Source organism: Hoplias malabaricus, chromosome 5, assembly GCF_029633855.1.
Source record: "Hoplias malabaricus isolate fHopMal1 chromosome 5, fHopMal1.hap1, whole genome shotgun sequence".
Taxonomy (NCBI): Eukaryota; Metazoa; Chordata; class Actinopteri; order Characiformes; family Erythrinidae; genus Hoplias; species Hoplias malabaricus.
In genome coordinates, this window is record NC_089804.1 from 22799426 (window position 1) to 22826161 (window position 26736).

General features: G+C 44.8%; 1 protein-coding gene across 1 annotated transcript; it reads left to right on the forward strand.

Moving 5' to 3' along the window:
- The first annotated feature begins 13592 nt into the window (after positions 1-13592).
- On the forward strand, positions 13593-26151 carry hrh1 (histamine receptor H1). The gene is made up of 2 exons (XM_066672656.1): positions 13593-13704; positions 23331-26151. The coding sequence occupies exon 2, from the start codon at positions 23413-23415 to the stop codon at positions 25003-25005; it is 1593 nt and encodes a 530-aa protein (XP_066528753.1). The 5' UTR covers positions 13593-13704; positions 23331-23412; the 3' UTR covers positions 25006-26151.
- Positions 26152-26736: the final 585 nt, after the last annotated feature.

Genomic DNA, 26736 nt, shown 5'->3' on the forward strand with positions numbered 1-26736 from the left:
AAAAACACATCGCTGGAGGTTTCCTACACAAAGAGGACAGGAGCTTGGTTTAAAAGCTGGTCTCCTCCTCTGCGATCACATACAGCACTGTGCAAAAGTCAGAGACCACCCTCCACTTGTTCCATTGCTTTCATTCCTAGTGAAAACTGTCCCCCACCTCCCATCCCCCCACTTCCCAAGAACTAGTTACACTCTTTTCATTAATTTAGTTTTTGTCTATAAATGCTTATCCAGTTTTGCTGTAGTGAAATCGTTCAGTCATTTGATAAACTACAAAACATGTAAAGCTGGTTATCATTGAAGGGCACATATTACGAAAAACTAACTTGCCCAGAGCATCCATCCACCCATTATCTGTAACTGCTTATCCAGTTCAGGGTCGCGGTGGGTCCGGAGCCTACCCAGAATCACTGGGCGCAAGGCGGGAACACACCCTGGAGGGGGTGACAGTTCTTCGCAGGGCGACACACACTCACACCTACAGACAGTGTTTTTGGAACATGGGAGGAAACCGGAGCACCCGGAGGAAACCCACGCAGACACAGGGAGAGAACACACCACACTCCTCACAGACAGTCACCCGGAGGAAACCCACGCAGACACAGGGAGAACACACCACACTCCTCACAGACAGTCACCCGGAGGAAACCCACACAGACACAGGAAGAACCCGTTTTATAATGTTGTATTATATTTTTTATGTTATTTATTTTATTTTTATTTTATTTATTTTATTATTATTATTATTATTTTTTTTTTTTTTTTTTGCCTAAAATTTGAATTTTGCTTATTCACTGATATTTTAATGACAATCTTAATGGAATGGAATGCTTCAAAGCCACTCAAGGTTGTCCAAAACTCTAAGCAGCTTATAGATCTATTTTTAGATGAAGCTTCCTTTATAACAAACGCCTGGAGAAATAGTAGTTTACCCTCAAACTTTTTTGGCTGACTACATTATAATTCCACGCTTTATAAAGTGAAAAAAGTCCTGGGTCTGCTCTTTGTGGTTTTCTTTTTTCGGTCACCGCAGCTGAGACCTCTATACTTACATTACCTCCAACATTGTTTTTAAGGCCTATATTAAAGGGAAACTCTAGCATTTCCCAAGCTAATCTCTGTCCGCACCATCTCTACCGCTCCATCTTTCACACAGAGAAGGATTTAGATCTGTTTTCCTGACGTTACAGACGAACAGAAAACCCATTGACTCCAAAGAGGTTTATAATAGAAGGCAGTGTGCAAACGCTGATCCTGTATTTTACAGAAACATCAAACGGACATTAGATATTCTGAAGCATTCTATTCAGAATGAGTCCAATCCAGGGAGTGTTTTCTACACCAGAACTATGTGGATGTTTAAATGGGTCATTGCAGGGGGAAATGGTTCTTCAGATTAAAGAAGAATGTGTCGGCCTATGGAGCACCTAAAAGTGTTCTTCTTATGATCGCCGGTTTATATATAGTGTTATATATCGGATTGATCAATGATCAAATAACCCCTGAAGAACCATAGTTTTAAAGAGTGTAGCGAGAGTCTGAGTCGCTGCCCAGTAAACAAGGAACTTCCCTGGATGTTCAAAATAGGTCTAAAAGTAGTCTGTCCGTCAAGGACATATTTTAAACGTCAATGGACGTCCAAATTCCATTTTAATAAGTTAGTTAAGTGGTGACCAATCGATAACGTCAGTGGACATCAAAAATGCGTTTTATACAAGTAATTTATTTCGGGACCAATTAATAACGTCAATGGACGTCCAAAATACGTCTAATAGTCGTCTTTTCAATGTCTGTGTTTGGACGTCTTTTCAACTTTCATTTTCAACCTTAAGAGAACGTTGATTAGACAGCAGTCATTATGTTATTTCAACGTTGAATCAACGGCTAAATGTTTACTGGGTGTTGTCTCTGTATTTATTGATATTATATACAAGAAATGGCGCCTATCCATGTTTTCAGACATAAGCAATCAACACCTTACAGTATTCATCAAGCCCTACTAATCAAGAGCGAGCGTTTTCTGCTTTCATACAGACATTGCAGTCCATACAGTTTTAGTGTTGGTTTGAGGATTGTTAACACTATTCTCATACATTTTTACAGAAATATATATGTAAATCATACTGAGGCTTTATATGGAATGTAAAACATTCAGTCACGCTATTCCCGAGGAAAATAAACGCACAGACCGTATACAACCTGGTATATTTATATTTACAGTGCATTCACTGGAAAATAACCCTGGCGTGCCTCCTGACATAGCCCTATCATCCTCAAAGACTGATATAAGCATTTTAAAATCCATTTTCTTGTAATGTCTAAGAGATATTGATATACATTTTCTCACTGGAACAAGCCGACACTCGCCAAAAAAAAGCATGTCACGCTGGTTCAGAACAGAGATCCTCTGAGGTAGATTTTCCACTTGACTTTTCAGGTTCATATGAGTCTGGATCTGAAATCTATTTATTCGTTTAAGGGCGCTCCCAGAATGCCGAGCGCTCCACTCTTCATTACATGTAAATAGATTTTCACAATGAAATCAATGCAGCATTGATGAAGCAGCGGGCCCTGGCTCCAGCGCAAAATTAGTCTGCTTATTCACCTCTCTCTCTCTCTCTCTCTCTCTCTCTCTCTCTCTCTCTCTCTGTGTGTGTGTGTGTGTGGCCTTCAAATATAGCTGAGCAGATGCACAAACCCTTCTACTGTAGAATAAATACCCTACTGCCACTGAGAGTACGATTAATAGCTTTTTACAGTTCAGTCTCAGCACAGTCTCTGAGTCCGTGGTCTTTTCAATAAAAAAAATTACAGTGGCAATTGAATTTTAAATATGCGCATATATTAAAAATCATATTCTGATATTCTGTCATTTAAAATGGGATTGTAATTTAAATGTTCAAATTTTGCAGTATTTCCAAATGATGGACACACACACACACACACACACACACACACACACACACACGGAGAGAGAGAGAGGAAGAGAGAGAAGAGAGAGAGAGAGAGAGAGAAAGAAAGAGAGAGAAAGAAAGAGAGAGAGAGAGAAATAGAGAGAGAGAGAAAGAAAGAGAGAGAAGAGAGAGAGAGAGAGAGAGAGAGAGAGAGAGAGAGAGAGAGAGAGAGAGAGAGAGAGAGAGAGAACCATTCTAGATACTCTGAGAACAGACTAATGGGTAAAGCAAAGTAATTCATTTTCTCTCACCCAGTCACTCTCACCCTCTCACCTGTGGACACCTACCAGCATGTTTCTGGACTGAGGGAGGAAACTGGCCACTAGGCCACATTCATTCATTCATTCATTATCTGTAACGCTTATCCAGTTCAGGGCCGCGGTGGGTCCAGAGCCTACCTGGAATCTTTGGGCACAAGGTGGGAACACACCCTGGAGGGGGCGCCAGTCCTTCACAGGGCAACACTAGGCCACAGTAATACAGTAATAAGCCAAGGTTAACGGCCTGGTCAAAAATTTAAGTACAGTCCACTGTGCATCATGTTTTGTTTTTGGTCAGTAATAACCCCTTTAGAACACATCCAAATATAGAGCTGTTAGAGGATAAACAAGAGAAGGCTTTTAAATTAAACAGCCCCTCTAACATTTTAGTGAAGGACAGCATTCTGGCAGAAGGGAATGTTCAGTAGCTGATGTAGTTTTTTTTTTTTTTTTTACAAGAATGAGAGGACGGAGTGATGAGAGAGGGAATGAGGGATAGAGGAGGGAGGAAGGAAGGACAGGGGTCCATTGTGTGGAGTGAAGTGTGAGCCTCTGGGGACGAGAAACATTACATAACACTAACTCATCCTCACATGGTCCTCCAGTGTGACTAGTCCCAAAGAGAGAGGACAGACGAGAGAGAGAGAGAGAGAGAGAGAGAGAGAGAGAGAGAGAGAGAGAGAGAGAGAGAGAGAGAGAGGAGAGGGTGGGTGTAGTAGAAGGTCATGTGGGGTTAGTACTGAACAGAGGTGGTTCAAGGAAGTGGAACAGGTGATCGCTGAGAGGGTCATGGGTGCCCAAGGCTCACTGATGCATGAGGGAGTGTAGGGGTCAATGTTTCAGACACACAGCCCTATACACAGCAAGCTGCGCTGACCTGTTTGTTCTGACCCATTTCTATCAGAGCAGAATGAATTCTTTCAGCTGTGTGTGCTACAGTAGCTCCTCTGTGGCTCACCTTCCCTCTCCCTCACCCTCAGGGAGCCTTAGTAGCCCATGACCTTGTCGCCAGTCACAGGTTGCCATTTCTCACACCACTTTTGGCACAGGCACTAAACACTGTACACTTGGAATACCCCACACGCTCAAAACATTAAAACCACTACCGTGTTAGCCTCAATGTGTCTCAGATCCTGACACATTCCCATTTCTCCTGCTGCCAGCATCAACCTCAAGAACTGACAGTTCACCCACTGCCTGATATAACCCCCTCCGGAACATGATATATCACTGTAACCAGATCATCAGGGTCCTTCATTTCATCAGTCAGTGGTTGTAATCTTGTGGTTGATTGGTGTATGTATCAATATTCATTTATATATATATATATATATATATATATGTGAATTAAATGTACATAAAATAATTTATTTAGATTATTATTGTCCTGTCTCGGTGAATAAGGAGCTCAAACTGACCAGTAGAGGTCAGGATTGTCTTTATTACTGAGTGGTCTCTGTCTTATTGAAAGTAAAAGCGGGTTTAGAGTGAAGGTGAATGTTGTAGAGTGAAGATACAGCGTTAACAGTGATACGCTGATTGCTACTTTAAGTTTTGATGAGGCACTAAGGCACTGCAGAGTCTCAGGGCCCTGTGTGAAACTACCGACAAGTGTGTACATGTCAGTGACTGGGTGAGTGTGTGTGAGTGACTGAGTGAGGGGATGAAGCGCTTTCACCGAATGAAATGGCTGAAACAAGGATCCCCTACAGACAGGAAATGATATAACCGCTCGTTCTTGTCTCATTTTCTCACCCGGAAATGGTTGGGATTGATTAGCATTGTGGGGGGCCTGAGGGCGTTTGATTGGCTGTGGGTTGGCAGCACAAAAGCTCTGGTCTAGTTTGAGGAGGGGGGGTCTCTGCGATGTGTTTTGTAGAAAGCAGAAGCGTGAAACACACGTCCAGAAGGAGATACATAAAACATTGAGGAAAGAAATGTGGATGAAGGCTGAGGGCTGCACCTGCTGGGCTTATGAGTCATGGCTCTCTGGTTACTGCGCACATTCGCTGCTTTTACATCACAACGCGTACTTCACAGGCTCCTCCGAGCGTTTCCTCCTCTGGATCGAGGCGGTGGGCTACGGTGGGAAACAGTGGGAAACCTGTGAATAAAGCTACCGTCTGTGCACAGTCTGTATAACCTCCATAGAAACCCATTATCCAATTTAGTGGGATGCTCTGAAGAACCTGTCCTTAAATCTATAGTCACTGTGCTCAGTGCCAGGCATCTGCTAGAGGAGTGTAAAGCTCAGTGTGGACTGGACCTGTATTCTCAGGAGTAATGGAGCTCTATCCAGTGCTTATCATCTAGCACCAGCACCTGGCCTCACTAAGGCTCTGGTCTTGTCTGAATGCCATTAAATCCTCACTGCAGTGTTGGTGAGCCTGGGTATTAGCAAGGAGCCCCATCCCACGGCTCCTCAGCCTAAAGTAAGGGGGTTTAAGATCCTTCTGGCAGACTCTTGACATTGGGCACAGTGAGCGTAGGATCATGTGCAGCTGCTTCAGAGCCCATTGTGATTCATGTCATTCCAGAGAAATTAGAAAAACCCTACACAGTTGTTCACAGTGTGTTGCTTTATTGTTAAAATTGTACTGACTTCGATTTTTCATTTTTATTACTTGTTCTTTTTAAATATATATATATATATATATATATATATATATATATATATATATATATATATTTAACAGTCTATTTATATTTGATCCTATTCACACTTTCATCTTAAATTACGATTTTAATTGTGGTTACGCTGTGTCTGCATGGGTTTCCTCCGTGTGACTGTCTGTGAGGAGTGTGGTATGTTCTCCCTGTGTGTCGTTGATTTCCTCCGTGTGACTGTCTGTGAGGAGTGTGGTGTGTTCTCCCTGTGTCTGCGTTGCTTTCCTCTGGGTGACTGTCTGTGAGGAGTGTGGTGTGTTCTCTCTGTGTCTGCGTGAGTTTCCTCCGGGTGACTGTCTGTGAGGAGTGTGGTGTGTTCTCCCTGTGTCTCCGTGGGTTTCCTCCGGGTGACTGTCTGTAAGGAGTGTGGTGTGTTCTCCCTGTGTCTGTGTGGGTTTCCTCCGGGTGACTGTCTGTAAGGAGTGTGGTGTGTTCTCCCTGTGTCTGTGTGGGTTTCCTCCGGGTGACTGTCTGTGAGGAGTGTGGTGTGTTCTCTCTGCCTCTGACGCCTTGCGCCCAATGATTCCAGGTAGACTCTGGACCCACAGCAACCCTGAACTGGATAAGCAGTTTCAGATAATGGATGGATATATGGATTCTTAAAGAAATACTATAAAGCATTTTGAGTTACATTTATGTATCAAAGGTGCCCTACGTATAAAGATCGTGTTATTATTATATTATTATTTATTCATTCATTTGTTAGAAGCGGTGTCTACAAACTTTTGCATGTACAGTGAATTTGGAGGTGGTATAAAGCCAGGAATTAATTATTATTCCTCCTGAAAGTTACTCTTTTAAGGCCACTTTAGTGTAATCAGCTCTTATTCCTGAGTTTTCTAGTGAACTCTAACCATCCTCCACTAGGCCCCTGATATCCGTTGATTGTGTTTGGACTGTAGCTGTAAGTCAAAGCTAATCAATCAGGAAGATCTCTGCTTCCTTCCCCTCAAAACACTGAACGTTCTGAAGATTTCGAGTTTTTCTCTCTAAAGAGCCCTGACCCAGGGTTTTAAAGGGCCCAGTCACTCTCTCTCTCTCTGACACACACACACACACACACACCTGTGCACAAAGTCACACCGTCACTTCAACTAAGGACATGTGTTGATATATATATAGTTGGTGTAATCTCTATAGAAAAGCATTGACTAATAGAATGGGACACTCTAGAGCAGCTGCACATGAGCCCAAGCTCCTCGTGCTCAATGCTAATAGTCTGTCAAGATGGGTTTAACACCTGGGCTGTGAAAATATGACAGTGATGATAGTGAATGTTTATGTTCTATATTTAGTCCAGTATCAATACCTGATCTTATTAACGCTTTCATGTTGCCAACCAATCCTCACAGCAATGTTCCAACGTCTGGTGTAAAGCTTCTTTCATGATGAGTAGAGACTGTTATTGCAGTACAAATTTCTCATGAAAACAAACGCGATTTCTAAACTCATAAAAGGCCATAAAGTGGAGCAGAGGTCACTAAAGGTCATTTCACTGACTGAGCCCCACTCCATTAAGAAATCAGACTGTGTTCCTTTTCTTAGTCGAGAAAAGATGACACTTTATGGGTCACTGGGTCCGACGTGTTTGTGTCCTGTCGTTTTCTGAAAGGAATTTCTTCGACTGACCTCTCCCTATTGAAGACATTAATCACATACAGGACTTCCGCAGAACTGTTGGTATTCGGCTGATTTACGCTCCTGCCATTTTTTCACATTCATCCGATCGCACCCTGGTGGCGGATTCAGGCCCAAATGATTTGCCAAGACAAGTTCTGTTTGTGGTGACAATTGGATGCAGAAATCAATTTGAACTCCGCACCTGAGCCAGATACGAAGGTCCCAAACTGCGTTGGTTTGTGTCTTGTTGATTAGTCAGTGTGGTGTTATTTTGTGGTGGTGATGCATTTCTTTGTCCCTTGTGCACTCTTATCCCAATCAGCACTTTCCACTTTTAAAGGGCCTCTCTTCAAAATGTCAATCTTGCGTCCAAAATTTGGAATGAACAGAATAAAAGCCAAACATAACATTAGACAGTTTCTTTGGTTTACTTACTACAATCTGTATATGATTCTGCGACTGTACAGTGAGCTACATAAATGACCACTGTTTTGAAATCCTCAAAGACACATAGACCCAAATGAAACACTCCTTATAACATCAGCATGAATGGGAGGAGCTAAAGTTTGGCAGACAAAAGTTTGGAGACCCCTGGTGAAATGACATGGCTTGTGGATTTGATGGATTTAGAGAGAGGAAAAATGTAAATAACATAAAATAATTTATGTTTAAGAATAAAGGTGTTCCTTGACTTTCCAAAATGGCTGTTTTTTATTTTATTTTATTTTTTAATGCTGTGTTCCCTTTACCTTGTGAGTCAAATATTGGACCTGGGAATGACATTAAACCCAAAGCTAACGATGTATCACTTAAACATTCAGAAAACCCTATGCCCTAGTTTTTAACTGTTAGCTTGTTCCTAGTTAGCATTGTTAGCCATACCAGTTTATAACAGTGCATTATTAGAGCTACTGTATGCATTTAAACACCACGGAAACATTCACATACAGCAGTTGGGCAGTTACTGTGTGTGTGACTGATTTAATGACACACTGGTAGCAGTGCTAATATAATGTGTATTAATACTGTTTTTACACACTGTTGCTATGCAGGTGGCCATCTTGGATTCTGAACTCGGAGCTGGTGAGGGTATACCCTGACATTCCAAGTAGGAAATCCAACTTGTGGGGGCGTTACAGTTGGAATGTCCTACTTGAAACTGTGAAATCATTCAAGATCAGTTGTGACACAGAATCAAGGGATTTGTTTAGCAACTCCAGATGTGCTAGTCACCAATGAGGGAGGACATTGTTTGTGCTTTTGGGGTTTACTGTGGCAGTATGTAGATGTGCTATGGTCATGGATGTATTGATGTGGGTGCTTTGTGTATGTGGACAATGTTTATGTGATTTTGTTACCCATATCCCCTATGTTGAGGTGTATTATTAATTGTTGTGGTTTCAGAGCCTTTGTGAAGGCTGTTTGTGATTCGCTGTTTCAAAATAGAGCCTATATGCGCTATGTTGTCTTCGCCTTCTTCTACGTTACGTCTGGGGTGCCTTATTTCCCGGGCACGGACTGCTTTGACAGCTTTGCAACATGTTTATGTACTGCTTCACAAACAGTTACACAAAAAGGTCATTGTTAATGATATGGGCCCTTTCTGGTTTAAAGTGCAAATCCTTTTCTATGGAAATATGGGCTGAGGTTTGGTCGTCAAGGACCCTTCCCTCGCTTTCATACATGTATTCATTCAAATGTGCTCGGGGGGAGTGACCGGAGGCTGAGGACAGCTAGTGTTATTGTTTGTCCCATTAAAAATGACCTTTAGAGAAGGTTTAGCTTTAGCCTTATTACCATTACCACTGATAGCCACCACAGCTAACTGCTGTCTTTTCTCTGATCTGTGTTGGGTTTTCTGTCTCTATCTATCTCTCTGTGGTTTTGTGTGTGTGTGTGTGTGTGTGTGTGTGTGTGTGTGTGTGTGTGTGTTTATGCATGTGTAATGCAGAGCGTAATGCACGCCGTGGTTTCCGCTAGTGTTTATGCTGCTTTGAACCAAAAAAAGCAGAACAAAAGCCAGACAAACATCAAAGGACGAACTGATTTGCCACCGGGCTTCTGAGGATATATGACACTGGAAATCAAGCTAATTTGTTTCTAGAGGCAGGAACACAAAAAAGGAGCACCAGCAATTATCCAGCCGGCCACGAATACTTCATTAGTGCTCGTGTGGAATAAAGAGCTCCTCTTTGAGCTCTCCAGTGCAGAAATCACACAGTCGGCTTGAGAACGAGAGCCTCACAGCTTTAAGATGCTCAGACGAGAAGTGAGATATTGCGATTCAAGAGATCCACCCAATTTATTAGCCCTCAGAGCCATCACACAACACCTGCTGCGGCTAAATGCTAACTAATCATGCAGCAAGAACAGAAGAACCCAGTTTTTCGGCAGAGACCATTTCCTTCCGGGTTCCTCGTACACAACATAGTAAAGGTCACACCAATATTATCTCAGGTATTGGTATTGGGAAGATACTGTGGGGTTGGATATTGTGGTGATGAGTTCAGAAGGTAGAGCTATGCAGAGCGGATCCCAGCGTACCTCACTTATCCGGTAAAAGATCAGTTTCTGTTGTGTAGTTTAGTCATGGTTGTGTTTGTTGTTTTGTGTATTAGGCAGGTGGGTTTTGTGTTGTGTTTGAATCCACCATCTTAGAGTGAGGCGTGTGGTGTGTTCTCCCTGTGTCTGCGTGGGTTTCCTCCGAGTGACTGTCTGTGAGGAGTGTGGTGTGTTCTCCCTGTGTCTGCGTGGGTTTCCTCCGGGTGACTGTCTGTGAGGAGTGTGGTGTGTTCTCCCTGTGTCTGCGTGGGTTTCCTCCGGGTGACTGTCTGTGAGGAGTGTGGTGTGTTCTCCTTGTGTCTGCGTGGGTTTCCTCCGGGTGACTGTCTGTGAGGAGTGTGGTGTGTTCTCCCTGTGTCTGTGTGGGTTTCCTCCAGGTAACTGTCTGTGAGGAGTGTGGTGTGTTCTCCCTGTGTCTGCGTGGGTTTCCTCCGAGTGACTGTCTGTGAGGAGTGTGGTGTGTTTTCCATGTGTCTGCGTGGGTTTCCTCCGGGTGACTGTCTGTGAGGAGTGTGGTGTGTTCTCCCTGTGTCTGCGTGGGTTTCCTCCGGGTGACTGTCTGTGAGGAGTGTGGTGTGTTCTCCCTGTGTCTGTGTGGGTTTCCTCCGGGTGACTGTCTGTGAGGAGTGTGGTGTGTTCTCCCTGTGTCTGCGTGGGTTTCCTCCGGGTGACTGTCTGTGAGGAGTGTGGTGTGTTCTCTCTGTGTCTGCGTGGGTTTCCTTCGAGCGACTGTCAGTGAGGAGTGTGGTGTGTTCTCCCTGTGTCTGCGTGGGATTCCTCCGGGTGACTGTCTGTGAAGAGTGTGGTGTGTTCTCCCTGTGTCCGTGTGGGTTTCCTCCGGGTGACTGTCTGTGAGGAGTGTGGTGTGTTCTCCCTGTGTCTGCGTGGGTTTTCTCCGGGTGACTGTCTGTGAGGAGTGTGGTGTGTTCTCTCTGTGTCTGTGTGGGTTTCCTCCGGGTGACTCTCTGTGAGGGGTGTGGTGTGTTCTCCCTGTGTCTGCGTGGGTTTCCTCCAGGTGACTGTCTGTGAGGAGTGTGGTGTGTTCTCCCTGTGTCTGCGTGGGTTTCCTCCAGGTGACTGTCTGTGAGGAGTGTGGTGTGTTCTCTCTGTGTCTGCGTGGGTTTCCTTCGGGCGACTGTCAGTGAGGAGAGTGGTGTGTTCTCTCTATGTCCGTGTGGGTTTCCTCCGGGTGACTGTCTGTGAGGAGTGTGGTGTGTTCTCCCTGTGTCTGCGTGGGTTTGCTCCGGGTGACTGTCTGTGAGGAGTGTGGTGTGTTCTCCCTGTGTTCGTGTGGGTTTCCTCCGGGTGACTGTCTGTGAGGAGTGTGGTGTGTTCTCCCTGTGTCTGCGTGGGTTTCCTCCAGGTGACTGTCTGTGAGGAGTGTGGTGTGTTCTCTCTGTGTCTGCGTGGGTTTCCTCCGGGTGACTCTCTGTGAGGGGTGTGGTGTGTTCTCCCTGTGTCTGTGTGGGTCCCCTCCGGGTGACTGTCTGTGAGGAGTGTGGTGTGTTCTCCCTGTGTCTGTGTGGGTTTCCTCCGGGTGACTCTCTGTGAGGAGTGTGGTGTGTTCTCTCTGTGTCTGCGTGGGTTTCCTTCGGGCGACTGTCAGTGAGGAGTGTGGTGTGTTCTCTCTGTGTCCGTGTGGGTTTCCTCCGGGTGACTTTCTGTGAGGAGTGTGGTGTGTTCTCCCTGTGTCTGCGTGGGTTTCCTCCGGGTGACTGTCTGTGAGGAGTGTGGTGTGTTCTCCCTGTGTCTGCGTGGGTTTCCTCCGAGTGACTGTCTGTGAGGAGTGTGGTGTGTTCTCCCTGTGTCTGCGTGGGTTTCCTCCGGGTGACTGTCTGTGAGGAGTGTGGTGTGTTCTCCCTGTGTCTGCGTGGGTTTCCTCCGGGTGACTGTCTGTGAGGAGTGTGGTGTGTTCTCCCTGTGTCTGCGTGGGTTTCCTCCGGGTGACTGTCTGTGAGGAGTGTGGTGTGTTCTCCCTGTGTCTGTGTGGGTTTCCTCCGGGTGACTGTCTGTGAGGAGTGTGGTGTGTTCTCCCTGTGTCTGCGTGGGTTTCCTCCAGGTGACTGTCTGTGAGGAGTGTGGTGTGTTCTCTCTGTGTCTGCGTGGGTTTCCTTCGAGCGACTGTCAGTGAGGAGTGTGGTGTGTTCTCCCTGTGTCCGTGTGGGTTTCCTCCGGGTGACTGTCTGTGAGGAGTGTGGTGTGTTCTCCCTGTGTCTGCGTGGGTTTTCTCCGGGTGACTGTCTGTGAGGAGTGTGGTGTGTTCTCTCTGTGTCTGTGTGGGTTTCCTCCGGGTGACTCTCTGTGAGGGGTGTGGTGTGTTCTCCCTGTGTCTGCGTGGATTTCCTCCAGGTGACTGTCTGTGAGGAGTGTGGTGTGTTCTCCCTGTGTCTGCGTGGGTTTCCTTCGGGCGACTGTCAGTGAGGAGTGTGGTGTGTTCTCTCTATGTCCGTGTGGGTTTCCTCCGGGTGACTGTCTGTGAGGAGTGTGGTGTGTTCTCCCTGTGTCTGCGTGGGTTTGCTCCGGGTGACTGTTTGTGAGGAGTGTGGTGTGTTCTCCCTGTGTTCGTGTGGGTTTCCTCCGGGTGACTGTCTGTGAGGAGTGTGGTGTGTTCTCCCTGTGTCTGCGTGGGTTTCCTCCGGGTGACTGTCTGTGAGGAGTGTGGTGTGTTCTCTCTGTGTCTGTGTGGGTTTCCTCCGGGTGACTCTGTGAGGGGTGTGGTGTGTTCTCCCTGTGTCTGTGTGGGTCCCCTCCGGGTGACTGTCTGTGAGGAGTGTGGTGTGTTCTCCCTGTGTCTGTGTGGGTTTCCTCCGGGTGACTCTCTGTGAGGAGTGTGGTGTGTTCTCTCTGTGTCTGCGTGGGTTTCCTTCGGCGACTGTCAGTGAGGAGTGTGGTGTGTTCTCTCTGTGTCCGTGTGGGTTTCCTCCTGGTGACTGTCTGTGAGGAGTGTGGTGTGTTCTCCCTGTGTCTGCGTGGGTTTCCTCCGGGTGACTGTCTGTGAGGAGTGTGGTGTGTTCTCTCTGTGTCTGTGTGGGTTTCCTCCAGGTGTTGTTTCAGACAATGAATGAATGAATGAAGAAACTAAGAAATTTCATATAAGTCTCAATTTCTTTTGTATAATTTTATGTTTATTACCAGGAACAAGTTTCCAGTGCCCCTCGCAATCCATAAAAGGATAATTTCATTAATTTGGAAACGTTTTTGCAAAGATCAATTTAGATTTAGAAATATACGGGTTCCGAATTGTTTAGAGATGGTGAATGGAACCAGACGTCTAGAGAGTTTAACTGCTTTTAGAGATCTTGGAGTTATTTTAAAAATAGACAGAGTAGGTGTCATATATCATAAAGGTTACAAGAAGAGCAGGGAGAAAAGGTCATAAACGGGTTTAAATTATTGTATGATGATCTTTACTGTATGTTCACTGTATGGTGAAATGGAGTGTCCGTGTAGGTGGTCTTGAGGATGAGTGTGGGGTGGGAGAGAGAGTGAGAGAGAGAGAGAGAGAGAGAGAGAGCGCGCTTGTGGGAGTGTGCTCCTGTTTCAGAGATGAAGGAAGCTCACAGTCTGGACACTAAAGCCATGCGGCAGGACCTCACTGGCCCCTTATTGGAGATATGTTTATTTTCTTGGACAAGTAAAAGGTAGGACCGTGTTAGCGTTACTCTGTATTCTTCTGTGGATAGTTTCCACATGTGAGTCCTCTTCCTGAGCTCAGAGCTGCCTCCCAAAGCGCTGCAACAGGTGGCGACGGCACATGCAAGTTCGCTTCTTATTCCAGTGTTCCGCGCCACCTTTAACGGTGCCGCAGGTCTTACGTTACGTTACGTTACGTTAAGTCGTGAGAAAAACTTTTGAATTTTTATTCAAAGCTTCAGTTCCACCTTAAATTTTACAGCGGCTTAGGCTCGAGGTGGCGTTTGAGTCCAGTTTTAGTTTCCACCTCAAAAAATACAGTAAGGTACACTTGGCGAAGGCGGTGACGGAACTTTGAAGTTTGCTTCTTCATAGAATTTTCGCCCAAAAAGCGCCTAATAGCAACTGCTGTACTGTTTAAGGAGGAATGGATAGATATACTAATAATAAGCGAAGCTAATGTCATTTTCCTCAGGGTTATTAGGGTAAACTTTCAGTATCAATAAATACCAAACTACATTTTAAAACGTCTTTCAGTAAAAATGTAACATTTTAAAATGTGTGTGTGTGGTGTTGTTAGCCCCATGGCTAAGCATTTCTGCTGAGAAAGTGTAGCGTCCCAAAGACTCTGAATTCTCAAACTCAAAGATTCAGACAGCTAGGTTTTGTGATGTCATAAACCTAACGAACCATTGCAGGGTGGCGGGCGCTGCATTGCAGCTGCAGGTGCATGGTGGAGGTCCATGTGTATGAAGGGTTAGAGCTACAAATAACCCATTTTTAAGGCATTCTGGTATTTTCTTTTAATGGAAACCACTTCTACATCTGTAACACGGAACACAGATGTGTATTCAGGGGTTTAGTCCATGACTGGACAGGGCTTTAACCACATTACTGTATCGTGGACAGTGTTGTGCAGTGTATGGATGCTTTTCTAAAGGGTAGCTTCATCACTTTATCAAAATTTCATGGAGTTGCCTTTTTTTCTGAGATGCTTACGTATTCGCAGTGTTATGATGTGAATATGTACCGTGGCTATGGCTGGATTATTTGGTCTGCAGTTTATTTCCACAATTATGAGTGATTTCCCACATTTTGTGGAAATAAACAGGGGCTAATAAACAATGGCATTTGTTTGGAACAAGACATTGTTCAAGTATCAGGAATAAACAGGAATAAAGACAACAATGAGGCTGGGTTTTAGTCCTGGTTTTGACAGCACAGACAACACATGCTGCACTGTTAAAGGCCCCATTACCTTCATTTCTATACACACTGTGTGGCCAAAACTTTGGGGACATGCTCTCATTTAACATTTCTCCTGTAATTAAGGGTCATTTATACCTAGTTTGTTTATACCTGGTTGCAGTGACAGTCTCTGATCTTCTGTGAAGGCTTTACACTAGATGTCGGACCATTTCTGTCAGGATTTTATGGCATTCAGTCAATGCAGCAGTGGTGAGATCAGGTACCAATGTTGGAGGATTAGTTCCGCATCGCAAACTCCACTCCATCTTCTCCCTCTCGTGTCTGATGGAGCTCCATCACTTCAGAGAAGGCAGATCCACTACTTAGAGCCGGCTTCTCTAACAGATGTTTGGCACTGAACATGGTAAGCTTAAGTTCATGGGCAGCTGCTCCAGAGCATCACAATGCTGTTCTCTGGTGGTTATACTAAGTTTGTGTACAGATTTTTATAGTGTATTTAAAATGATGCCTATGGTGATGCAATGCTCATATTCCTGCACATCCCTTGAGAAATGTTAAGCAACATTGAGTAGAAGGCCCAGTAAATATCAGTTCTGATTGACTGTGAGCTCTCTCTCTCTCTCTCTCTCTCTCTTTCTCTCTCTTTCTCTCTCTCTCTCTTTCTCTCTCTCTCTCTCTCTCTCTCTCTCTCTCTCTCTCTCTCTCTCTCTCTCTCTCTCTCTCTCACTCTCCTGCTGATAGGCAAGCTGTGCTGAATGTCAAAGCCCTGTGTTCATAAGTAATCAGTTTGGACGGTAAATCTTCCTGAAAATTTCATATCGATCACAGGTAACTGGACGGCTCAATGGAAATACGAGTCAATACTATTACATCTCTAAACAGTCTGTGTATCTGGATGCCACACGCCGGTGGATCCTTTCTTTTTAACCCTTAGATCAGTGTAGTATAAAAAATACTACATTATTTGTGATCAATACATATAGGTTTATACTGAACTATAATGTTGTCATTTTATGCCACTGATATAAAACAAATGATAATAATAATAATGCTTTTACACCGATTTATAACACAATAAATACATTAAAAATACCATAGATAATGTTCGTTCCTTCACAGTGCGACACACACTCACACATTCACTCACACACTCACACCTACGGACACTTTTGAGTCACCTATCCACCTACCAACGTGTGTTTTGGAGCGTGGAAGGAAACTGGAGCACCCAAAAGAAACCTACGCGGACACAGAGAGAACACACCACACTCCTCACAGACAGTCACCCGGAGGAAACCCACACAGACACAGGGAGAACACACCACACTCCACACGGAGAGTCACCCGAAGGAAACCCACACAGACACAGAAAGAACACACCACACTCCTCACAGACAGTCACTCGGAGCCGGACTCAAACCCACACCTTAGGACCCTGGACACTACCTGCTATTCTCTGGAGCAATGGAGATGGAGTTGGTACGGAGTGTGTGATCTAGAACTATCTATCTACTTATCCAATGCCAGTGTGTAATGTTTATGTGGTCGAATGCCACCAGCTCTGGTGTAAAGCCTTCACAGAAGAGTAGAGACTGTTAATGCAGCAGGGAACAAATGCTGGTTTACTGTGTAACTCTTTTCTCCAGGAGCTGAGGAGTGTCCTGAGATGCTGTTTACAGTTTTAAGGGTGTGTTAAAGCCAAACAGTGTTAAACAGATGTTATTATGATCACAGAGTCAACTGTTTGAAGGGAGCAGTTTACGACTTCAGCGAATGAACAAAGGTCATGGGAGGAGAGGCTGTGTTGTGAATATCAACTCTGTGAGTGGGTCAGTGGGTTAAATCCCTTAAACAGCTGTTAAATGTGCTATTCCTTGTTGTTTTTCGAGCACAAAAAGCAATGCACTGACATCAGTCTGATAGAGATTGGTATTTATAAGTTGGTAGAGTGTAATGTGGAACATAATGATTATTGACTTCCTTGTTTACACACACTGTCACATTCTCTCAGTTCCACTGACCACACAGGAGCAATTTGTAGTTCTACAATTAAAGACTGTATTCCATCTGTGGCTCTGCATTCATTTTAAGCCCCCTTTCTCCCTGTTCCTCAGCGCTCAGGACCCCCACAGAGCAGGTGTGATGTGGTGGTGGATCATTCTCAGCGCTGCAGTGACACTGGCGTGGTGGTGGTGTGTTAGTGTATGTTGTGCTGGTGTAGAGTGGATCAGACACAGCAGTGCTGCTGGAGTTTTTAAACCCTGTGTCCACTCTCTGTCCACTCTGTGAGACACTCCTCCCTCGTTGGTCCACCTTGTAGATGTAAAGTCAGAGACAGTAGCTCATCTGTTGCTGCACAGTGTGTGTCGCTCGTCCTCTAGTCACACAGGACGTGACACAGGACGCTGTCGGCTGGATGTTATTGGTCGGTGGACTGTTCTCAGTTCAGACACTGAGGGGTTTACAAACTCCAGCAGCACTGCTGTGTCTGATCCACTTGTACAAGCCCAACACACCATCAGACAGACTGCAGCCTTTAATGTAGGATAAGTGGAGCAGGTAAAGTGGACAATGAGTATAGAATATAACATCTAAACCCTGCAGTTGAGTTGAATTTAAATCGGAAATTGCCTATATATTACTCAGGCTATTAAACAAGTACAATGAAGTGTTTACCTCACACTTACACTATAAAACCTACAAATTAGGAGGCTTTCAAAGAAAGAGGACAGTGCACTAACATGTTTCAATGAGCAAATCCAGACATATTTATAGAGCTCAATGAGACTCAGAAATCTGTCCTTGGAGAATTCTGAAGCAAGCAGAAGAGTGAATCTGACGCACTCTAAAATGCATTAAGCTGTTTTCTGGTTAATGGTTAACACAAGGATTTGGGTGGGAGGAAAAAAAGAGAAACATTCAGCGTCTGCTCGAACAGCACTGAGGGAAAGTTGGTTTTCAGTCTCGATCTGTAATGGTCAGGCCACTGACACGCAGTAGCTGCAGAGTCAACTGTAGCTGCAGAATCCTTTTACGATCCATTTCATTGTGTTCAATTCAGTCCTTTAAAGACCATGTAATTAGTGAATGCAGCTCCTTGCAGGTGCAGCCACAGTTTATATAATCTCCATAGGAGAACGTAAAATGAAATGGATGCTCTGAAGCAGCTGCACATGAGCCTAAAAGCTCATTTCTCAGTGCCAGACAGTGGCTAGAAGATATAAAACCCTCCAGCATTAGGCTGTGAAGAAATGGAACACAGTGTAGACCTAAAACCTGCAGAATGTGTTGGTGTGGTGTTTGGGATCCAGAACTAATCACTGAACACCTGAACCTGATCTCACTAAAGATCTTGTAGCAGAATGCCAACAAATCCTCACAGCAATGTTCCAACATCTAGTGTTAAGCCTTCCCAGAAGAGTAGAGACTGTCCTTCTGTGCAGAGAAAAGGGCAAACACTTGATGAGTAACCTTCGTTTTTGAATAAAAGCTGGATGACTAAGTGTCCACAGACTTTTGGCCATATAGCATATGACTGGGAGATGTGTTCTCTTTTAATGGAAAAAATGACAAAGTGCACATCAGTCATATTCTGTTATGTTAATGACACACTCGTCAGGATAAAATGCATGTGGAAAGTGGCATGCATTTAATCAAATAGTTTTAGCTTAGCAACGTAGCAATATACCCACAGAGCACAGCAAACATCGCTGAAATGGAAAGACAGACTTCTCACACTTTAATGGAGAGTTTTTTTGCTGTAGGATTTACTGCTACAAAGAAACGAGGGCAAAGGCGTCCAAGTGCAAAGTTCTCCTCCTGCTGTCGGCCATTTTCTGTCAAATCTGTCATAAATACGTCTTGCATAAGTTCAGATGCCTTTGGCCGCGTTACTTAGAGGGACTGTCTGCCCTCAAAGACTCCTCAAATTTTTGTCTACTAACTTCCTGTTGGCTCTGCATCTGAGAGTGAAAAACACTGAGGGCTGTGTCCACCATCATTTATTAAAAATGATCATTTTTATCCTATTTTAAATCCTCAGATTTTGCAGAAATACACATACTTCAATATAAAATCTTGCCTGGAAACAAAAGGGTTAAGAACAGGACGTAGATGCCCTGTGGTATCATTGGTTAGGTCTTCAGGATCCGAACTGGAGGCATTATATTTAGAGATATCACCAACCCGATCAGGAATTCACAGAAGAATCAATCAGTCTTTTGATTTATAATGTATCTGCAATCACTGATAGCGTGTCGGCCATTTTGTAAAGTTGTTTAGGTGATCAGATGTACATCCAGATTAGTGTGCACTTTATGACACGTTGTATCCCATTATTCTATGCAGTGCCTTTTAATGATGTAGTAGTGTTTAATGTCTGCTAGTGCTGGGAGATATGAGCGCGTATCAATATCATGATTCATTTTACCAAGATTATGATTAATGAATGATTATATTGTTTTTGTATTTTTGACCTCCGTGTGGGAGATAGGGACAGAATCAGGTGACTACAGCTTCGTAGCGTGGGACATAGTATAAAATAATCGCTAAAATCGATATAGACAAGATTATATCGATTAGAAGTTCTGAATGTCGATTTTGATTCACTTTCGATTACTTGCCCAGCCCTAATATATAGTCTCAAACGTTCATGTTCCAGGGCTGTCCTCTGTTCAGATCTCTAGGTTACACATACTGTGTTATGAGTAGGTTCTAGATACGCCGCTGAGCTTGGTGCCAGGTTTAAACATGTACCATGTTCTACATTTTTTCTTAAGTTAACCCCTTGAAGCCTAGCAGTGTGTCTGTTTTCCTACATAGCGTAAATATTTTGTTTACTGTATAATACACCGTATTGTTAACTACTGTATAATAATGGAGTGCAGAGAAGGGTTAAACTTTGACATTTGTAAAGAAAAACATTTTTCCTTTCATTAATGTAATTGAATATCAACCAGGGGCTGCAATACCCACCTGTACCTCATCCGATGGCTTGAACTGTCTTAGGAACCAGCAGGTTCTGTGAAATATATATTAAATGATTTAAATCGCTCTGTTTGAGAAAGACAGCATGTCTGTGGTTGCAGTATTAGCCCGCCTTGTTATCGCTGCATCTTTCCTTTGTGTTTATGTGAAGTAAAGGCATCCACCTTGTTGACGTTCTTGATTTCTGGAGTGAAATTGATCCAGTTTGGTTTGAGCTCGGTGACTTTAGTGTAAACAAGACTGACTTCAGTGAAGAACATTGGAAAGTTTAGCTTAAAAACAGTACAACATGAAAATGGATAAGAGAGCCTGGTCAGACAGGTAAGGGGTGTCCAATTATCCGCTCAGATCTGAGCTATTGGCTGGATGCCAGTATTGCTTGTTACCGAGGTATAAAAAGTGTAGTGAGCTGAAAAACACAGGAGGTCATTAGCATTAGAAGTTGAATTGGTCGTGTAGGCTGGCATGGGGGCAGGGTTGCCAGATTGCTGCTGTGGTTTCTGGCCAAACTAATTATTCAAAGCCACCAAGTAGCATGTAATAACACCCAAAAAAGTCCACACACTGTTGCTGAACTATGTACAGTCAGTAATGTTAAGTGAACTAGCTTCTGATATAGTCAGTGTTCATGGAGGGTCTAGCCATTAAAACTTTTAATAACTGACTGGATGTGAAGAGGAGATTTTCAAAAAGCCCAAAATTTCCTCATGCCTGGTTCAAACAAAATCCACTCAATTTGGCAGAAAAAATGCCCAATCTGGCAACACTTCACAACAGACAGATTAACTATGGATCCCGGTTGAACTCGACCGGCCACTGCCTCCGCTGCTCATTGACGGAAAGTTGTTGTTTCTTCAAAATCCCAATTAGATGCCTCCGTTTGTTTTTTCTTAAGTCTTTTACTTGCGAATAAATCATATAAGTCAAATTAAAGGCCCAGTCTGGACTGAAACTTTTGGACTGAATCTAGTCTTGGCAGCTCAAGATTAGTACTGAGCCCACAACAAAAGAACGTGTCCAAGTCTGAACCCAAAGTGATTATAACAGACAGACATTAGTGTACGTTATGTGACTTAGAGAAGAGAATGGACTAAATTTGTCTTCACAGCAATAATAAAAGTAATAATAAGCCCTTTATTGTTGTGAACTCTCTATGAAGCCTTTTCTGAAATACGCTGCATGCCCAGGGTGATCCAGATTGCTCTTCTGATTAGTGAATTCAGCTATTCATTTATACGCACAGCTTCTTTTATCTCCACAGAAAAGCTCTAACATTAACATGAGTGTGAGAAATGTTGGCTGGAGGGGTGTAAAAACAGTAGACGTAGCTGTGGAACATCAGACGTGTGTTCTCTGAAAGACCTCCATGCAGTACATTTGGGATGAGTTGTGGTCCAGAACTAATCATCTAACAGAAGTGTGACCTCAGTCAGTCTTCAATCAAAATGTAATGTAAAGCCCACGAGATTATAGGCTGAACTGCGGTAAAATGGGGACAATAAGCATTGTTTCAGAAGACACAGCGAGTATCCAGATATTTTAAGTGACTCTAAGTGCAGCCGATAGCTGAAGGGTGCTCATTAAAATTCCTTTACACCTTTGTTTTTGAGCTTTGGTGAGGAGGCATCTGGATACGTTTTATTGATATACATTGGTTGGAAAATACACTACAAAGGAACTTGGATCAGAAGGCCCTTCAGAGCAGGGAGATGAAGAGCAGAGGACTGGCAGGGGCGAGTCCCACTGGGACACCACAGAGAGAGCGAAGGAGAGAGAGCGAGTGTGAAGTGTGAAGTGCAAGGGGAGCAGCAGGAGGGATTCAGAGGAGAAGTTGAGAAGGTAGAATAAAGGTGACTGATAGCATTTTCAGCCGGCAGCCAAGTGCACATAGAGACTGTTCCTTAGCAACCGGACCGAATCTCCATCCGTCTCCTTTATTCTCCATAAGGAGCCTGTTATTCTGAAGGGTAATGAGTAGTAAACTTGGGAAGTTTAATTTTAGCAATGTGCTCATTACATTAGTTTTATTTTGAGGGGGTGTGGTAACGTCATTTCACTACAGGACGACTGTGATGTTTATGACTGGTTCCCAAAGGAAATCTGGGTCTCCATGTCAGAGACGGTGAAATGGGAGAGGGGCGATACGCAGGTTACCCTCTGCTTTCAGAACAAACAAGGTTCCATTCATAATTTCATTAATTCATTATCGTAACCGCTCATTCAGTTCAGGGTCGTAGTGGGTCCAGAGCCTACCTGGAATCATTGGGCGCAAGGTGGGAATACACCCTGGAGGGGGCGCCACTCCTTCACAGGGCAACACACACACACTCACACCTACAGACACTTTTGACACGGAGAACACACCACACTCCTCACAGACAGTCACCCGGAGGAAACCCATGCAGACACAGGGAGAACACACCACACTCCTCACAGACAGTCACCCGGAGGAAACCCACGCAGACGCAGGGAGAACACACCACACTCCTCACAGACAGTCACCCGGAGGAAACCTACACAGACACAGGGAGAACACACCACACTCCTCACAGTCACCCAGAGGAAACCCACGCAGACACGGGGAGAACACACCACACTCCTCACAGACAGTCACCCGGAGGAAACTCACGCAGACACGGGGAGAACACACCACACTCCTCACAGACAGTCACCCGGAGGAAACCCACGCGGACACAGAGAGAACACACCACACTCCTCACAGACAGTCACCCGGAGGAAACCCACGCAGACACAGGGAGAACACACCACACTCCTCACAGACAGTCACCCGGAGGAAACCCACGCAGACAAAGAGAGAACACACCACACTCCTCACAGACAGTCACCTGGAGGAAACCCACGCAGACACAGGGAGAACACACCACACTCCTCACAGACTGTCACCCGGAGGAAACCCACGCAGACACAGGGAGAACACGCCACACTCCTCACAGACAGTCACCCGGAGGAAACCCACGCAGACACACAACCTCCAGGGCCCTGGAGCTGTGTGACTGCGATACCTACCTGCTGCACCAACATGCCGCCCTATTCGTAATTTCAGTGATATACAGGATTTCACAAGAAAAACAATGATGTGCTTGGTTTTAACATAACTTTATTGTTTAATAATTTATTTACAAGTTTCTGACCACTTATAAAATGTGTTCAAACACCCATTGTGTTGGATTGTCAATGCCACCCTCTTCTCCCACTCTCCACACACTGATAGCAACACTGCAGGAGAAATGCTAGCACAGGCTTCCAGTATCAGTAGTTTAAAGTACAGTGGCACTGCAGGTGGTGTCTTATCAACACTGTCCAGGGTCTATGGCTCCTGGGATGGACTCTTGCCTTGGGGGTGATGTCTATTGTACTGTTGTCTGTTATGAGGCTCTGGTACAGTTTGACTTAATTCCCCTTTGTCTTTTTTTTCCAGGTCATTTCTATGGACATGTCTATGAGAAACCTCTGTATTCACACAACTCTCCTCACTTTTGGCATCAGGTGACACTACTTCAATGGAGACTACGCCTGAGAGTCGAGTCCAAAAAATCCTGCAAGACAAAGCCAACCTCAGTTTGCTGACTTACTCCAACGTTTCGATCCCTTTCCACCATCACATGAACAATGCAATTCTGGGGATTCTCTTGGGAACCCTGTCCTTACTGACGGTCATCATGAACATCCTGGTTCTTCTCGCTGTGAGAAAAGAACGGACCTTACACACAGTGGGGAACCTGTACATTGTGAGTCTGTCCCTGGCCGATCTCATTGTTGGGGCGACTGTGATGCCCTTGAACATGGTTTATTTGCTGGAGGACGAGTGGAAACTGGGTCGTGTTGTCTGCCAGTTTTGGCTGGTAATGGACTATGTGGCTAGTACAGCCTCCATCTTCAGTTTATTCATCCTCTGTCTGGACAGGTATCGCTCCGTTCGCCAACCTTTAAGGTACCTGAAATACCGGACGCGAGGAAGGGCCACACTTATGATCTGTGGAGCTTGGCTTCTCTCCATGACATGGATCATTCCTATCCTGGGCTGGAGGATGTTTGCTCACGTCGATCGGAAACCTGAGCTGGAGAGTAAGTGCGACACGGACTTTCGCTTCGTGACCTGGTTTAAAGTTCTCACCGCCATCCTCAACTTTTACATTCCCTCTTTCCTGATGCTGTGGTTCTACTCCCAGATCTTCATAGCTGTGCGAGAGCACTACAAGCAGTGGGAGAGTCTCACTTGCCCCAAGGTGCTGACAGATCAGGACACGGTACAGAACTCCAAACAGCTTCCGAGGACGTTCTACAAACCTTCAGAGGAGGAGAATCTAGCCTTGAGAGCAACCTACTCCAAAAACCAGCGTATCTGTGATCAGTACACTCTGGAGCAGCCACTCAACTCCAAGGATACCAACGAGGAGGTGGAGGAATCAGGGAAAAAACCCAAAAAACGCAAAACCTCATTCTTTAGCATCTCCAAGCATAAAAGAAGGAGCATGAGGGAGCCGAATGAGATCTCGTCCATGAGCCAGGAGGAGGACGTCGACATTGACGAGACGCCCTCCAAAGAGCCGTCGCTCCCTCTGAGGTTCCTGCACTGCGAGGAGAACGACGAGCTCAGAATGTTCGTTTCCGTGAATGACTGTAACGTACTGGTGCCCAATTCCGTGGCCAACATTTGCGAGATCTCGCCCACTACCGAGATTCACAATTACACCACCGTTCTCTGCAAGGACGATGTCGCACGGTCACCGACGTCGCCTTGGGGAAACAGCACTACTCCACCACTGGACACAGGCAATGCTCTGACTTTCAAACAAACATGGCAGAAGTTCTGCGAACAATCCCGGCAGTGTGTCCAGAACATGCGCGTTCACAAGGAACGCAAAGCGGCCCGGCAGCTTGGCTTCATCATCGGAGCCTTCATGGTGTGCTGGATCCCGTACTTCATCACCTTCATGGTCATGGCTCTGTGTGACACCTGTGTTCACCACGACCTGCACATGTTTACCATCTGGTTGGGCTACATCAACTCCACCCTCAACCCTTTCATCTACCCTTTCTGCAACGAGAACTTCAAGAGAGTTTTCAAAAGGATATTCCATATCAGACAATGATGTGTCTCCATCATTCTCCAGCTCTCAAGCGTCTGTGGACCTCATTCTCTCATGTTCAGCTTTGTGTGTTTGTGGTGCTCTTGTGAAAATATCTGAAGACTGAACTGACCAAAGCGTCTTGTCTGCGCCCGTCTTCTTACAGTGTAATAGAATCATGATTTTTGGTGAATCGAGGAGCATGAAGAAGCTACAAAATATCTGAGGAACTTCACAAGTTAAAAAATGAGTTGATATTTTAACTTGATGAAGGTTGTTGGCATGGTAGCGCTGCTGTCACACAGCTACAGGCTTCTGGGGTTGTGGGTTTAAACCCTGCCTGGGGTCACTGTGTGTGAGGAATTTGGTGTGTTCTTCCTGTGTCTGCATGGGTTCCTTCGTGCAGTCCAAAAACACTGTCGGGTAGGTGGACTGGCCATTCAAAATTGTCCATAGTTGTGATTGAATGACTCCGTGTAGGCTCCGGACCTACCGCAACCGGAAACAGAATGAAGCAGTTATAGAAAATGTTTGAATGCTTGAACTTGAAGTAGCCTGTTTATCTTGAACAAACATGTACTTGAAGTTTGAAAACCCCAAAATTTGAAGCCAGGTTTCTCACTTTTTGTTCATTCTTCATGGTCACAGTGGGTCCAAAGCCTACGCAGAATCACTGTCCGCAAGAAAGGAAGACACCACGGATGAGGCACCAGTCCATCACAGGGCACCACACTCTCACACCCACAGCAGGCGGAACCCCACGCAGCTCAGAGAGAACCCTACGCACACCAAACTCCTCACAGCCAGTGATCCAAGACAAGGATCAAACCCAGTAGCCGTTCTCTAATGGAAAAAGTCCCAATTCTACTGGTGAAGATCTACCACCAGTTTGTCTCCAGACTAATGAAGGACTGCATTTTTGAGCCAGGTGTTTATTATTTTTTGAGACTCTCCGTGTTGGAAGGTCTCCAGAACCTGGAATGCACATCCCCTCATTCTTTTGGCATTTCACCAAAAACCTTATTGGGCAACATTATTCTTGAGAGAGTCGGCTACAGAGGTCTCACATCCTTGTTCTGGATAGTGTTATTGTGCTTTTGTTGCTGTGTCATTTGACATTTTTGTAATCTGCATCAGATTAAAGCATTTACCGTTTATTTAAATGCAAATGCCTGGCAAATGTTTAATAAAAGCTGAGCTGGTTTTGGTGGCACTAAGGCTGTGTTGTCCGTCTGCCTGTTAAAGCATGTCTCTTTTGTTTTGGTCTTTGTTTTAAAGGCGTGATGGGCTGTCTAACTCGCTAATTGCTTTTCAGATGTTCTGCTCAAACCCATTTTGTTTCAGCACTTTTACTTCCTCCTACATTTGTCTGGGGATTTGATGGAAAGGGTCTGTGTTCTTATAAGAAAAAAAAATACAAGCAGTGAAAGGCTGGATGATATTGAAAATTTACACAATTATTAACTGCTAAATTATGCATTACAACAACAAGGTTTATCATAATGAATACCACACGTGAGAGAGTTTCCCTGATGGCAAATAATGATCATAACACAAATATCGTTGAGCTATGTTCAAATACATGTCCCCCTCTGGTCATCGGTTAAACCCTTAAAACTTGGATGTAACTAAACACGTACTTTCACTATGCACTGATTAATGAGTATGTCTCCACATCCATCTCAGTCCACCACTCTGCTGCTCACCTGCAGCTCGAAAGCCCACCACCCGAACTGACAGAATTGGTTCCTTAAG